Source organism: Apostichopus japonicus, chromosome 18 (genome assembly GCF_037975245.1).
Source record: "Apostichopus japonicus isolate 1M-3 chromosome 18, ASM3797524v1, whole genome shotgun sequence".
Lineage (NCBI taxonomy): Eukaryota > Metazoa > Echinodermata > Holothuroidea > Aspidochirotida > Stichopodidae > Apostichopus > Apostichopus japonicus.
Window position 1 is genome coordinate 15,518,299 of NC_092578.1, and position 16,903 is coordinate 15,535,201.

The 16,903-nt window shown below is 36.8% G+C and overlaps 1 protein-coding gene across 1 annotated transcript in view; it reads left to right on the forward strand.

Annotated features, from left to right (window-relative positions):
- LOC139958725 (integrin alpha-8-like) overlaps window positions 1-14,130 on the forward strand; it is a 38,477-nt gene extending 24,347 nt beyond the window's left edge. The window contains exons 14-29 of the mRNA XM_071956022.1: window positions 316-361; window positions 953-1,057; window positions 1,601-1,656; window positions 3,169-3,317; window positions 4,229-4,354; window positions 6,139-6,203; window positions 6,539-6,701; window positions 6,910-6,993; window positions 7,676-7,758; window positions 8,892-8,981; window positions 9,587-9,695; window positions 10,506-10,661; window positions 10,919-11,257; window positions 12,123-12,224; window positions 13,309-13,437; window positions 13,986-14,130. Of these exons, the coding sequence (XP_071812123.1) occupies window positions 316-361; window positions 953-1,057; window positions 1,601-1,656; window positions 3,169-3,317; window positions 4,229-4,354; window positions 6,139-6,203; window positions 6,539-6,701; window positions 6,910-6,993; window positions 7,676-7,758; window positions 8,892-8,981; window positions 9,587-9,695; window positions 10,506-10,661; window positions 10,919-11,257; window positions 12,123-12,224; window positions 13,309-13,437; window positions 13,986-14,063 (1,880 nt within the window). The 3' untranslated portion in view covers window positions 14,064-14,130. The remainder of the gene's footprint in view (window positions 1-315; window positions 362-952; window positions 1,058-1,600; window positions 1,657-3,168; window positions 3,318-4,228; window positions 4,355-6,138; window positions 6,204-6,538; window positions 6,702-6,909; window positions 6,994-7,675; window positions 7,759-8,891; window positions 8,982-9,586; window positions 9,696-10,505; window positions 10,662-10,918; window positions 11,258-12,122; window positions 12,225-13,308; window positions 13,438-13,985) is intronic.
- The last annotated feature ends 2,773 nt before the right edge of the window (window positions 14,131-16,903 follow it).

Below are 16,903 nucleotides of genomic sequence, written 5' to 3' on the forward strand. Positions count from 1 at the left end.
GTTTGTTTACAGTTTTCCCTTTCTTTTAACATTCTTTTTCAAAAGTAAATGAAATTCTAGATTATATTTTTGACATATTGAGAATTTTTTCCCCTTTATTTTATTCCCTTTATGAGCTTTAATTGAATATTTCTCGTTAAATTTTCATAAATTCATGTTTATATATATGCCTTACAGTTCAGTTTAATTTAAGTACTAAATATTGCAATTTTCAGGGGTAAATCTTTGACAGGAGTTCTTGTTACATGGAACTAACAATGTCACGTGTCACATTGTCATTTTACTTTTGTTTTTTCCTCTTTTGTTTTAAACCAGATCTTTTAGTAGGTGCTCCTCATTCATCTTCTGTTATACTGTACAGGTAAAACCATAAACCATATACATAATTAATAAAAAATAATTCATTAATTTTATTAAAATGAAAAAGAAAATAACAATATTTTTTCTTTCGTTTGAATTTGGGTCACTTAACTAGATTAAGGAGTCAGCAATTGCTTAGTTAAGTAGTACATTATATGTTTGTTTACGGAATTATTAGCCAATCGTATCTTTGTTGACTATGAAAGAGCGATGAATTGAAGTTGGGGAGAAAAGTGTTGTTGAGGCCGTGGGCACTGAAACTGGTGTTCTAGGGTGGTTGTGACGTCATTTTAAATAGTTTCTCACAAAACATCGAATTGTTCTGAAATCTGCTCCAGTAGAGAGAAATTAATAGCGAAAATGTCTCCAAAATAGCATTCATTCGGCGATAGGGGGAGGGTCAGGAGGAGGGGCCAGTAGGAGGGGGTGTGTTCTACGAAATTTGTCATTCATTCATTCATTCACTTTTTTGTTTCTACTAGATAGTCGGAAGGTATGCCTTAATTCTTAAACAGCCATGTCTATGCTACTAATTATATCATTCTTGTATTTTATTCTTTATATTATTATTCTTTTGTTTACAATCACAAAGAACTAACCCAATCATTCGTTTGGCTCTGAACATCGAATTTGACGTCAACGGTGTAACGTTTCGCAACCATAATCTGGAATTGCCGGATGGCTCTACCGTAGTTGGGTAAGCTTATTTGACATTTTGATCTGAAGGGAGGGGGGGGGGTGGGGGTGGTGATGTGATTCAAACAACAGGGTTCTACGGGTGTGTGCCTGGGTGGCGGGATGTTCTTAGAAACCTTACATCAGATCATTGCATACATGTTGGTCAATTTATTTAGCGCCAATTTACGTAATATTAAAATCTTATACACTGAAATATGTCCTGGAACAAACTAGTATGATTCTGACATAATTATATCCCATGTTTGTTAAGCATTAGTTAAGCCTAGACCACTAGGTACCCATGAGTAGTCCATAAGTCAAATATAATAACTAAAATTTTTAATTTCATTGCGTTGCTCGTCTTCTTCCTTTTCCTCCCCTCTCCTCTCCATCTCTCTCTCACCCTTTTCCTCCCCCACTAACTTCCTCACCCCCCCCCTTCCAACCTCGTGTGCTTTATTTTATTTATTTTCCATCATTTCAGTTAATCAGTGTTTACAATTTCATTTCGTAAACTCATAATTACAAAACTCTCCATTTTTGTCGTTGTCTTTGCTTCCAGGTTCAACACTACTGCATGTTTACAGTACGAGGGTACAAATGTCAACGATGATGCAAGTATGGACATAAAAAATTACCCAAATTTTAAATTTTGTTTTATTTATTTATTTGTGTAAGCTTCATTATTTATTCATTTTACTGTTTTTGCATCAAAATAGCTATAACTTCTTTTCTTTTGTGTATTCGTTTGTTTGTTAGTTTTCTGACATTTTATTTACCGATATGACATGTGTAAAGAACAACTAAAACAATAGGTAAAGAAACCATTTGGTCATTCTTTCATCTTCATAATTTACTGAGACATTCGTTGAGATGATTTTTTTTTTTAATTTCTTCATTTTTAAGAAGAAAAAAAATTGCGCAGTGTATAGCTGTGACGTTATGAATAGACTAGATCAATAGCTGGTCTTGTTTCCTGTCAATATTGAGATTGTAATATAATTATTAGGTGAACAGATGTTATTTCGTATATCAGTTATGTATAAATTAAATTAAGTTACTGACTTATTCAAAGGAGATACTGATTTCAAAAGGAAGGGATCCTAATTTCCATCTGTATATAGAAATACAAATTGTGTTCTCTAGGGACATGCGCGTAGCCAGGAATTTGCCAAGGGAGGGGCGAAACTGTAGATTCGGCATTGCAAACTATCTGAGCGTAGCGCCACCATTATTGGCGCGAAGCGTACAATAATATTTTTGCTGAAAATGCCTCCCAGATCGCTGGAAATGGCACTTCCCAGGCCTTGTAAGTTGCATCTTAGCATTTTCTCTTTTGAAAATACTAGCGATATCATAAAAACATTAAAAAAAAATATGCTCAAGGGGGGGGGGCGGCTGCCCCCTTCGCCCACCCCCTTGGCTACGCGCCTGTCTACGGAATCACTGAATGGTTAAACTACTTGCAGTAAAAGTGTGAGAATTTAAAAGAGAAAGGAAAAGTGCAATTTAAAAAAAAAAAAAAAGTGAAAATGTGAATTTAAGAAAAAAAAATGGTAAAAGTTTGAATTTAAGAAAAATTGAAATTGTGAATTTAAGTAAAAGTGAAAGTGTTAATTTAAAAATAAAAACTTAGTCAGTGCTTCCGTAAATTTCAGGTCTCAGACGACATCCATGTTATCAACACGGTCACATTGTTGCCATAACTACATAAGGTTTCTGTATTACGTAAACACTCAAAGAGGACACTGCTCTTATTGAGTTTATCAACAAAGGGGGTAATTTATTTTCCAATAAGATAGTAAGGGGTGTGGGGATCCATACTTCATCAGGCCTGACGAGATTGTCTAGGTGAGGGGGGGGGGTTGGGGAGGCTTCCAGAGCCGAGGGTCACTTAAGAGGCCCGTGAAAATATGGAGTGCCCGGGAAAGCATGAGATAAAGAAGAGTGTTTTCTCATTTTCCTAATATATTTATTTAAGGAAAATATGAAGAGTGCAAAAAAGGGAGCCCTGGGGTGAAATAATTGTCTCCGTGTCCCCAGTCAGATTCTCGACGCCTCTGACCTACGTGTCCTTGTCATGTCGATTATTTGTCTTGACCGTTTTCCATGTTCTCTCATTCACCACAGACTTTAGATGTAGTCTTAAAGCAGACAGCCTGAGGACAGTGAAGACTCGCGCAGTCTTCAGTCATGAGGGAGTTCAGAGGGAAATCGTGTCAGTAGTGAATGCACAAAAAAGCCAAACTCATTGTATGACGTATACAACTTTCCTCAAGGTAATGTCAAATGAACTAAAGGTCACATGCATATAATTACCGAAATGTTCACATAATGTAACCTACTATACACTATAGTTTCCTTAATGTAACAGAAATGACCTAAAAAGGTAACATTATTGTTGGCAAATAGGTATATATAAGTACCTATAGGTAATGTACAAATTTACGTCACTCCTCATTTACCTGTCTCTCTATACATACGCACTCCGATCTACCCAATTACATCACTCCTCTCTAAGAACGGGTATTACATTCTCGCACTGCGCCCCCTTAATAATCTACCATTCAAAAAAACCTCAAGGTATATTTATAAAGGTAATGTGTAATTACATCGCAGTAACATATTCTTATATTTCATATAGTTGAATGAGAACATGATTACCTTGATGTTTTGATCATGACATAGAACGTAGAATATAGCCTAAGATCTAAACTGCATAACTATGTAACGTTAACAGAAGTACCTGCAAGAGAGCCAGAATGAACTAAAGGTAAGGTAACATTATGACGTATGCGATGCGTAACATAATTTCGTTCAAAAAAGAAACAGTTATATATGTAGCCTTTTTGAACGATAAAACCATAAGGATCCTCCACAAGACCATATTTGATTTTAGAGGTGAAGTTAATTTGTTTTTTTTTCTCTTATGGCAACCATCCAGAATTATTAACTCGGACCTGTTCTTTATTCTTATTTTAATATTAATTTATTTCAAAATATAAATTTTTCAGAGCTATGAAAATTAGCGTTTATGATTTCTGTGACGTCAAATGAGATGAAGGTGTCGTGTGGGCCAATTATTCAAGAACTCCCGACAGAGGTGACGGTGGGAGGGGAGGGGGAGGGGGAAAGAGTCAATTCGCTCAGCATATAACAAATTTAATTTTGTTTTCTCCTTCTTATTCAGAATAACATTGAAGAATATAATCCACTTGTATTTACTATGAGGTGTTCGCTGTTACACGAGTCACTTGGATCGGCTGAACGTCTGAATAATGTCCTTCCAAATATAGAGGAAATCGCCGTTAGTAAGGTATGTATAGTATTGATCCTTTTTGGTACAGAGCATAACAGATTGCTGGTCTGATAGGAAATATTCTAATCCGGTCTGCGTTTGGTCTTAGACAGCCTGGTACTGTCTGTTATGAGAATATAACAGTTTAGTTTAGTCTCATATATTGGTCTCAGTAGCTTAGTCTAATCCGGTCTGACGTGGACTATGCTAATCCGGTCTGCGTTTGGTCTTAGACAGCTTGGTACTGCAACAGTTTAGTTTAGTCTCATATATTGGTCTGAGTAGCTTAGTCTCCTCCGGCCTGACGTGGAATATTTCTAATCCGGTCTGCGTTTGGTCTTAGGCAGTCTGGTGCTGTCTGTTATGAGTATTCTATAGTTTAGTATTATCTATTGGTCTCAGTAGCTTAGTCTCGTCCGGTCTGACGTGGAATATTCTAATTCGGTCTGCCTTTGGTCTAGACAGGCTGGTGCTGTCTGTTATGAGTAGTCTAGTTTAGTATTATCTATCGGTCTGAGTAGCTTAGTCTAGTCCGGTCTGACGTGGAATATTCTCATCCGGTCTGCGTTTGGTCTTAAGCAGCTTGATTCATGTGGTCTATTCTGATTGTAAACTAGTTTGATTTTGTTGTCTGTTCTGACTACAGTCTATTTTGGTCGGGTTTAATCTGTATAATATTCTGATCTGCCTGATCTGGTCCGGTTTTGGTCTTTACCAGCTGGATTAGATCTATTCTGGTTTATATATTCTAGTCTGTTCTAGTAGTCTGCACTGACTCCATCTATTTCCGTCCGGTCTGATTTGGTTTAAACCAGCCGAATGTGGTCTGACTAGCTTAGTTCGACCCGGTCTGATATGAACTTTTATTCTGATCTGGTCTTCGATTGGTCTAAACTTTCAGCATGATGTGGTCTGTTCTGACTAAAAGTCTAGTCTGTTGTAATGGTCTGTTCTGAGTAGTCTAGTATGCACCGGTCTGACATGGCTTGCGTTATTGGTCTAAGCCAGTCTCGGATGTGTTTTGGTTTGACTTTTAAACATATCTGTCCCAACTACTTTTTTATCCTTTTCCTCCTCCATGTAAATTGTTATTCTTGTATAGGAACAAACAATTATCTGGTTTAAAATATATATTTGATAAAGTCTTTTCCGGCCTGATTTAGTCTAACCATGACCCTCCTGGTCTAATCCAGTCTGGCCTGGTCTGTTCTGATTATAACTAGCGTTATCCGTTCTTATCTGGTCATTAATTTTCATCATTTCTCCTCTATTTTGAGCAACTCTGTTTTAATTTCATATGCAAGCAATGAACCGCAGAACAAAACTTAAAATGATGATATTCTGTTGTGAGCGTTATTTTTTCAATTTGTTGTAAAACTGAGGAGATTTATTATTATTAAATGACCAATTTATCATTTTTAGTACAAATTGTTTAAATTATGACTTTCTTTTCTGCTCATAATTCCTAATTTTTGATAAATAAATCTTTTGTATTTTTTTTTGGCAGCCAATTGTTGAAGCCTCACTTATAAGATTTAAGGAAATAAATTCTTTTGCAGCAAATTGTTAGTATGTTAACAAAACAGTTAACAAAATTGGGTTGGACATTGGTGCAACAATATTTTACAGAAATATATAACCTTTTTAGAGGAAACATTAATGGTTTTCATTGAAAACAGACTGGGTATATGTAGCTCAGTTAACAGAGTACAAAAATCCGAACCTGGTTTCAGTCTCTTCAACCAGAAATAATTTATGTGTGTTTTCATCCTTTTGAATTTCGATTTTCTATATATTTACAGCTTCCAATATTTACAAACTGTTCAAGCGAGAACTGTTTTTCGGATCTGCAACTCGTTGTTCAAAGGTCAGTATAATGCATTTGTATGTTTTATGTTTGCCTATATATATATATATATATATATATATATATATATATATATATATATATATATATATATATATATATATATATATATATATATATATATATATATATATATATATATATATATATATATATATATATATATACCTTTGGTTGGTTGATAGATAGATAGATAGATAGATAGATAGACAGACAGACAGAAATGCAAACAGACAGACAGATAGATAGATTGATTGATTACTCGGATTCTCGAAAAACTTTTTTATTTCAATAGCACTCACTAATGAGGCTTCGTTACTTCTTTTTAACTACAGAAATATTGACAATCGAACAGAAAGTGGAACCGTTACTATCGGTGAACCAACTCCTATCAACGTCACGGTAACCATAAGCAACCTAGGATTTGAGGTCTATGGCGCGCAATTGTTTGTTAGTCTCCCCCAGGGAATTTATTACTCGGACGTCAGAAGAACGGATGTAAGTGTTGTAAACAAAATAAATTACTAAATTGTAATTTACGCCATTAGCTTTCTTTGTTTAATGTGACGGAGACTGGGGGAGGGGTGGCGATGCCGAAAAAACAGGGAGTGAATGTAAAACATTATTCTATTAATATGCCTCATTTCGTAATATTTTCCGATTGCTGGATATTTTCACAAATGTGAACTCCTTCCTTTTTTCATAGAACCACATCGTATCATGTAGTCTTGAAGGTGGATCAATGACGGTCATTTGTGACTTAGAGAGCCCTTTCATGGGAGACAACCATGTAAGTATTGTAAAGGGCGAATCATTGAATAGATGTTCAATTTTATATCAAATGAAACTTCATTTCATGAAATTTCCACAACAAACCATGTCCTTGCTTTACCGTAAAGGCTCAAAACTAAAAAATAAAATTTCTTTTCCACTAAATTCAGTTTTCAATGCAGACACAAAAACAAGCTCATTATCAGCTAATGTCCCTCCAAATATTGCGTTTACATATATGGCTCTGTGCGCGAATATAGAGTCTGTTATTTTTTTAATAGGAAAATTCATGCGTCTGACTTTTTTCTCTCTCTCTCTCTCTCTCTCTCTCTATATATATATATAGCTTTCATTAAGACAAATGACTCACCTGTAATATTACGTAATCATCTTCTCCAAAAGATCATTGAGTTTATTCTTACAACGAAAATGTTGACTACAATCAGCTTATTGTTTTAAGTTGTGTTCTTAAATGTTTTGCATTAAATTTGCTTATATACCCTATATCATGTATATGGGCGAGGGTCACAGTCACAGAAATAGCCCCCATGAGTTGCTGCGTGAAACACTAAGAGAGTTGTAAGCCCGCTGGCTATTTCTTTATTCGCCTGTTTAGCACATTTTGATAGTAATTGTATTTCAGTGTTATCATTTTACTTTTCATCACACTAAATTAAAAATGTTGTCTTTTTGTTATAAAGTCCGTGAGCTTTGACATACTATTAACGGCTGATAAAGTTGATGGATCCGCTGAGATTATCGATATTGCATTTCACGTCACCAGGTAATAATTCTTTCCATGTTTTTGTTTTCCAATTTATAATAACTCCTCGGAAGTCTTTCAACAGTCGTTTGATTCTCCACGACATAAAATGTAAAACTTAATTTTGCTATTATCCCAAAACTTTTATGAAGGAAATGAATTTCTAAGTAACGGGAAAACATGAATTGGAATACGGGTATAGCCTTACAAATCTTCAAGAAAAATATAAAGTATTTCGTACCAATTTGTAATATTTTCCATCCACTTCATGTTAAAAACTTGAGATATATGTCAAATTTGATACCAGTAATATATAGGTACATCTCATATGTCTGAACACGCAATCAATGACGTAATTATTGTATAATATTACCGATCATAAACCATACAGGGAGCTGCCATGCACACAGCGTCTGTTGTGCAATATCATATGGTTACTATCCTTGTTAACTCCTTTTACTATAGAGCCATCCATATTATGTTACGTGTAATGTGTGTTATATTTTTATCCAGTGCGATAATATTAGAAAAATACGGAAGTCTTAAACTGTCGTAAATAGAAGAAAAAGTTTTCGTAATTTCGAAATGTTTTTTCGTAATATCGAAAATCTTACTTCGAAAAGCTCTTTCGTGATTTCGAAAGCCTTTACGTAATTCCGAAAAGTTGTTTTCGTAATTTTGATTTTGATTGTTGTTGTTGTTTTTCTGGTCACAATGCGCTTCCGTGGATTGAAATTTGAATTATTAGATAAACAACTTCCGACGTTCTAACGTTCAAGCTGTTACGTTGTCGCACTACGTCACGGTATCTAAAGTTGTCTAAACTTACCTCAATTGACTCAAGTTTTGCAACACTTCCATTCCTTATCTTCAGCATACAATGCACAAAAAATAAGAAGGAAGGGAAAGAAAATGTTTATTTGCTAAAATTTCTAATACAGAAAGATGATCTTCTTTTGCTTTTTGGCATTTTGCTGGCTTAAACTCAACTAAATTAAACGTCCAAATTTAATATAAAATTTACTTCTACAATACTTTAAAATACGTCCAAAATAAAATAAAATAACTTCATAATATTCTTTTAAATATGCCGAAACTTTGACATAATATTTAAAGCAGTAACATATTCTTTTTTTTTCTTTCTATTTTCTCAGTTCCATTGTAGAGACGGGGGAACGAGCGTCTGATAACTCAGCCCTTATTCGAATTCCTGTCGATGCTCGAGTCAGTGTCAAGATGTACAGGTACAGCTGAGATATCCACTTCTTCAGCCCCACCCTCCCCATCCAACCTTCCTCACCCCACCCCTTTTTCTATCTTGTTTTGTCAATTTGCAAAATCGTTTTGTCTTGGACTATTACACTTGGTATAAACTATAGGCCTATATATAACCAGTGGCGTAGGAAGGTACTTTTGAGTGGGGGGGGGGGCTGAAGAATGATGGCCGGCCTGGGGGAGGGGTCTAAGGGGAGGGGGTGTCCCCCTCCCCTTTGGAATTTTTTGCACTTCCAGGTGGCCTCAGATGCAATTTGGTGCAATATAGCACACTCCAACATCCCAATCCATTTTGTAAATAATTTTGCATTTTCACCTGGCCTTAAAAGCAATTTGGTGCTCCAAATGAGATTTTTTTCTCATTTGGAAATGAGGGGTGGAATGATACTTCCGCCCCCCATATTTTTCACCGGGGGGGGGGCTGGCTGGGGGGCTGGCGCCCCCAGCCCCCCGGTTCCTACGCCCTTGTATATAACTGTTTTGATGCTAGTAAAATAGATTCTTGATTGATTGATTGAATTCAATATTCTTTCTTTTAGTATATTTGACTAGTTTTCTGTGTTTTTCACTATAGCGATTCCATGCCTACCCATCAGTCCATCATATCTGACGAGGAGTATGTTTACTATCCGACCTATCAACACGAGTTAGAAGTAGGACGGGAAGTAACACATGTATATGCGGTAAGTAACACATGTATATGCGGTAGGCAACTTCACTTTGTATACATAGCATTAGCAAGATGCCAGACATTGGTTTGTGACATGGGGGTACATGGAGGGACCAAAAGTCATATTGGGAGGGGAAGGGGAGGGGAGGGAGGGGACGGGGAGGGGGTAGGGAAACTTCGGTGAGTTTTAAAAGTACCCTTTATGACAGCAACTCAAGCTCTCTTGAAAATCCTTGCTGAAAATTGTCGGAGGCCATCCCCACCCCCAGTGCTGGTGTGGGGGTGGGATGATTCTTCATAATCCCTGCATAGAATCGTTTGGAACACCTGCAGTAAGACATATCATTTTAAGACATTCTAAGGCATATCATTTTAACTTTTCATTAATGTTAGAGGTGATCTTATAGCAGTTGCAAATAAGATTAACAAGGTCTCCATTTACATGTGTTGTATCATCGTCTTTGTCAACCCACCCCCCCCAACCCACCCCTCCCTCACCCATTGAGAAAATAATGTAGAAAGAATTTAATGGCGGAGAGGACTAGCCGCACTAATTCAGCCTTGGAAAACTTAATCCTTCTGGTACCTCCAATTATTCCTTCCTTACAATGAAACAGGTCCCGAGTTATGAAAGCGTATGCCATTACATGTCTGCTATAAATCCTTTGCTTCACCTCATGCCACCCCACTCTCTCCCCTTCCTCATTTAATACCCTGATTATTTTAACTGATAAGTTTAGATGGAAATATATATATATAACTTTGTTATTGTTTGTTATTGTTTATAACTTTGTTATTGTTTAATTGTTTTTACATTTTATAGGTACAAAATTTAGGACCGAGCGACATCAGTGAAGCAGAGCTAACAATTTACTGGCCAATGCATTCGTATTATGGATATCTCTTATATCTTGTGAACGTTACACTGAGCACAGGGGAGATATGCCATGTGGATAACGAACTAAACCCTATGAACTTGGTAAGTGAATTTATGAGAGATCGAAATTTCTTCTTAATCATCTTTCATATCGCAGTTCCCAGTGCAGCCGGTAATTAGATCACTGAGTATATAGAGAGTGAATTATGTGACAGGCCACCCTTGTATTCTAAGGATATATATATATATATTTATATATATATACGTATATATATGTGTATATATATATATATATATATATATTAATATATATATATATATATAAACATAACTATATAATTGTTTAATCCATTTTACAGGAATTAATTCAACGTGAGATATCTGCCTACAGCGAAGTAAATTTTACGGAGCAAACGAATTCAACCGCCTCTGATTCAGACCCGTATGAGTCCGTAACGGAGGGATATTACATAGATATACCGACCAACATAACTAGAAATAACGTCAAAAGAACGGTAGAAAAGTCACAAACGGCGAGCCATGACAGAGAAACAAGGTACAGAGATTTCATTTGCAAGAGCGGAAAGGAGGAATGTTATACCATTAGATGTCGACTGACAAACCTGATTGGATCTAAGAAAAGAAACATAGTGACGGTACAACTCAGGTCGAGACTTTGGAATGATACCTTTAAATTGGTGAGACAAATGTTTGTTTTTAGTTTTGTTTTTTCTTCTTCTTTCTCAGTTTTGAGAAATATCTTTCGTTTCTGTCAGTTTGTCTTGACCAATTCTCAATCCCACCTGCATATAGCTCTGAGTGAGCTTTATTGTGAAACATAATAAAGTTGATTATTAAAAAACACTTTCATTGAACGCGCAGGGAAACCCACTTTTTTCGATCAACAACTACAATTATGTTTATAAATTTGGAAGGCGAAATGAGTAGTGACATTTAGAATATGGGAAAGGCAGACGACCCGCTCTGTATAGTTGGACACAAAATGCGTCAGAAGTCAGGACCACTTTTCATCCGATTGAGAGCATGCACAGCCTATAATAAATGGTGACATTCCGTACTGGCCATAACACCTAATGTCCAAATAACCCAATAGGTTAAAGGGTCTTAACATTTAAACGGAGAACAGTCCTGGTGGATAGGGCATATAAGGAGCGTTCCCATTGGCCGAGACCTCTCAGTTCACTGTCATACAAATGACTATAGCCCATCATAATTTGATTCCTTCGTTTAATTTCCAATGCATTAAAAAGTATATATTTCTATATATAAAGTGACAGTCTGTCAGACAGAGAGGGAGAGTGAACGCTACCTGCGTTCAAGTTTTAGCAGAGAGTTATATTTAGTAAAATCTTGGAACAAAGTCTCCGTAGTTATAGCCATACTATTTTCGTTAATTTAGAGTTTGAAACGCCCCTGTGGAACGCCATTGAAGAACGTCGCGGGGTTCTGCCTCTCGGTTGCCTGTCTCCAAGAACAAGCTGTATGGTTTCATATAATTTGATATAATTAAACATTCCCTTTTTTAATTTTTTTTTCTCACAGTTACCCGGAAACGAATGGAGATTTACGTCGACCGCTGTATTAAATGTAACACATTTACCGTACAGTGTTCAACCAAATAACTATCCTACGATTTATGCTTCAGTAAGTTAGTTTGTTTCGATTATTTCACAATTCGATTAGTCAAGTCACCTCTTACACTCCCCCCTCCCCAAGTCCAACAATATCCCTCCTCTACAAATCGCACTCTTCTGAACCCCCGTCCCCCTGTCTCCCCGTCCCGTCCTCCCACGACCCATATGGTGTATGTAGCTGAATATATCTTGCTGTTTTTATAGTTTGCTGATTTTCTATAGTGTCCTTCGTAATGTTAACCTCCCTACATGCAGTAATGTTATTGTATTTATCTTGTAAAAACATATGAGAAATGAATTTGAAATTGAAATATAGTTGAATTGGAAGCCATCACCACGACGTGAAAATTGTAATCCATAAGCCCTTGCGGCCTTCTCCCACATGCGTGGTCGCTTAAGCGTCGTAAACAAAAAATGACTGCCTGATTATATGTCGCTTCCCTCCTCCATGCCAGACGATATTCAATTTCTCTTTCCAGCCCACCTTCTCCTCCTCCTTCAACTTCACCATTAAAAGCAGGGTTTCCATAACTTTATACCCCCCTATCCCCCCCCCCACGAACCACCTGTGGATGTCAGAGTTGTCCACGAACCCCCGACTTTTCGAGACACAATCTGAGTCATTATAATACTATAATACGCATTACAGTGCTTCGTAAAAGATCATGTATCACATGCACGGTGATACACTTTGGCAACATATGCGTATGGAACGCGAAAAGAGTTTGTCGATATAGGTACGACTTTTGTACATTACTAAATGATATGATATATCAGATTTTAGTCCAACAAAAAGTACTCTAGTTTTGACTGTCAGAAACGTCTCACGAACCCCCTAGGATGGACTCACGCACCGCCTGGTGATTCATTCACCCCAGTTAGGGAACCCCTGATTTAAAGGGATATTCCAGTAGCAGATAATGTACCATTTATCTTTAAAAGAGAAATGTTCCACACTGTTAGACATGAATACCAAATCCCAAATATCTGGTCCCTAACCCGAGATATGGTTGATTGAATGTAAACCTTTTGCGACTTGCTAAACCTTCCCTTACTTTTTCTATCTCTCTCTCCCTCTCTCTTCGCTTTACCAGACAACGACTGCCGTCACAAAATTAGAGTTTACCGAGCTTCCTTCAAAAGATCCGCCGTTATGGATAATTATATTTTCTATATTCTGTGGTATATTATTATTAGCAGCTATCTTAGGAATATTAACAAAGGTAAGCAGTTATATTCAATAATCGTTGTTTGTTGTTGTTTTGTTTTGTTGTTATTGTTGTTGTTGTGGCTTTATTACTTAACCACCGATTGTGGTAATCTTAATGGTATATATAATTATTTGTACTTACGGCAAGAACAGCGATCTTCTGCAATATACATATCTTAATCTGTTACAATACGATACGAGAATATTGGCCAGGAATCAGAGGCGGCAGAATATAGTGAAATCTTGCAAGGGGTTGGGGGGGGGCAGGGATTTTCAACAACTTTGCCGGGTAGGGTTGGCGGGGGGGCGTGCGACTTCCATCTGAGTGGACAAACCACAATATCATCCTCACATTTTAGCCAACAAAATTGCCGATTGCAGCCTCTGTTCATTCTGCAGCGCTGTATTGAATATTTTCCAACAAAATGGCCCTAGTAAAACTGTTCTTAATTTTCTCGACAAAAGGGGTACCTTTCAAATAACAAAAGGTCACTTTTAATTACAAAAAAAAGGGAAAAGATTAAATGTAATAATATGACTGTTCTCTTCTCTTCTCCTCAGATTGGTTTCTTTACTAGAAGTAGAAATTTTAAGAAAATGGAAGAAGAAAAGGAGGAAGTTACACCAGTGGATTTATAGGAAACATAAGCGACCAACTATTGAATATAAAATAAACAAGACCAAAGCATATCAATATTATAGCTAATACATTGGTCGTTTGCATGATAATAGTCACCGTCGACCAATGGGGTGGGGGGGGGGGGATAGCCTTGAACGACTAATGCATGTGGACGGTGTCTTACAATGCGTGCTAAGTTAATAATTCTGACATAATTGGTATAAACGATGTTAAGAAATATCTAGAAGCAGGGTCTCATACAGGGAGGGGAAGGGAAGGGGAGGGAGAAATGTCGAGGCCATTGTCGCCAGTAATTTTCACAGTAATGATTCTCACGAGGGCGTATAGTGCCGCCGCATAGGTGGCAACCTCAATACCACTGAACATTGGCCTGACTACGGTCTCGACCCCCCCTCCCCTTCCACCTCCGCCCCCCCATTTAAACACTGTGGAGGAGTCCTTGTGGGGGTGCCTTAGATTGATCGACATGGAGTTATACTCAGTATACACTTAACTGGTATAAGCGTAATAAAATTGGAAGGGTTTTTCTCGTCTTTTCAAGAAACAATTAGGAACTTATAGGCTTATTAGCAGTAATTGTGATTCAGGTCAGGATAAAGACACAATGACACACAGACACGGCAACGACACAGTGACACATACACTTATAGTAGAGTTAGTTGTTAAGTTTACAAATCTAAGTGATGGCAAAGCAACAGTTTCACTCTGTGAAATGTATTTGATTAATGCGGTATTTCATCAACGTGATTTGATAAATTCTTGCCCTAATTTCATTGGAATTAAATATACAGCCGTATAAAGAGAAAACTCACTGAGAGACTGTGACCATTACATTACATACTTCTTATGCTAGAAATGATGTTGGTAAATGCTTTGACCAAACATAGACTGACAAAATTGCTTCAGAATTTTGAATCTATATACGCCTACTCTATGTGAGTATTTGGACTCTTATATATTTAACCAATTTAGAGGAACAATTTCGCAGCTGGCCTTTCTTAATATGCACTGCCAATGTTAACGCAGGGAATAGCATAACTGCTCATGAGTCATGATACTATAGTGAAGCCCTGCTCTCTTCTATATTCAATTAACTCATATAATATCATTATGAATTCCTTTGAAGTAGAAGTAAACCCAAACTAAGCGTTGTCGCAGCTTCCAGTATACTAGTAGTTATATGTTGCTCTTTTTTCTTCCAAATATAAACATGGGACATTTTTTTCATGCTTACCAAAGAAGTATATCTTTCTGCAATGTGCAATGTAAGTAATATCGTTTATACAAGGCATGCAGGTTTACGCCTAACATATGGAACTTATTGTGTTAGGATTTAGAAATTAACATAGCCTATCCTAATATAGAAGCCATCAATTTGTTTCCAGGGTTATGTACCGGTCATCATTTATTTACTATGATGCTAATCCTGTATCACCGTACGGAATTTCAATCTGCATCTGTATCCTGCACATTCCGCATTTGAGTTATTCAATTCCTAGTTTACTAAAAGTAACGCGAACGGCCAACTTGGTTGAGCAAGTCATCCATGTATGGCGCATGCGTTCTAGTTCGCTCCAAATAGAATGGTTTTGTTTCACTGGCTTTATGTCACTAATTCAATGTTATTATTATTATTATAGTTATTATTATGACGTAGTACTTGTTTTTTGTTGGCAAATGTAGATTACTGAAGTGTTCATGAACAACTCCGTTGTGATATCAAACCAGTTTTGTCTGTACATGGTGTTGCATTTCCGGTATTACATATTCACGTTGCTATGGTAACAACTTGTACGTATATATATGTATGTTCAGTCAAATTGTATTGTTAAATTACTAGGCCTGTATTTATTGCATTTGCATAGCATTAGTTTAGGGCGGTAATTATTGCACCTTGATTCCCTCGTTGTCAGTTAGTTGGTTTGAGATGGGTTTTGGTGAGGGGGGGGGGGGTGGGGGTGGGGGGTGGGGGGGTGGGGGGGGTGGGGGTGGTCACATTAAATGTCCGTGACTGGCAGCAGCTGGTTTATATGCTGTTAGTTCATGTATATTTTATTGTGTTAACTTGCCTAAAATGTCACACATCCCCCCCCCCACACCCCGCCTTATCCCGTATAGGTATCTCACAATAACTCCACAATGCTACCTTCTTCAAAGATCATATTTTAAATATTGAACATCTTAAAGTTCTTACTCCAAAATATCACATTACAAATGGACAGACCGACCACCAACGTGCGCCTCGCCCCTCCCCTCCCCGACATATTCCCTGCTCCCCTATAACAACTCTAAATGACCAATGCAAATTGCCGCCCTGGGTATAGTTTAGTAAGTATAAAAAATTCTCGATTTTGTACTGTGATTTTCCACATAATACTTTAATTTATTAATTCATGTTAACAGAATTATACTGCACCGTCGTTGAAATCTTATTTATTTTAAAAATCAAATTAACTTGTAGTGATCTCGAATGATTATTTAATAAAGTATTAAACATTATTATTTTATTTTATAAATGATGTAAATATTTGTATATAAATAGTTTGCAATAATACTGATCATATCTAATATACTTGTTTTGTGTGTATTTTCTTCAACTGTTATAACACACTGGTGATACGTTTTACGTATGTGTGCGTGTTTGTATGTATGTATGTACGCAATGAAGTTTCATAATGCTCCCCCGTTGCAACCTATACCTGCCTGCTCTCGCTGCGGAATCTTCTTATTTCACCCAGGATTTTTTTAAATGCCTTAAATCCCCGTCAAACCTCCAGATTTTTAGAAAATCAGTAGCTTATTTCGTCCGCTTCAACATCCAAGTAAATAAAAATGATTA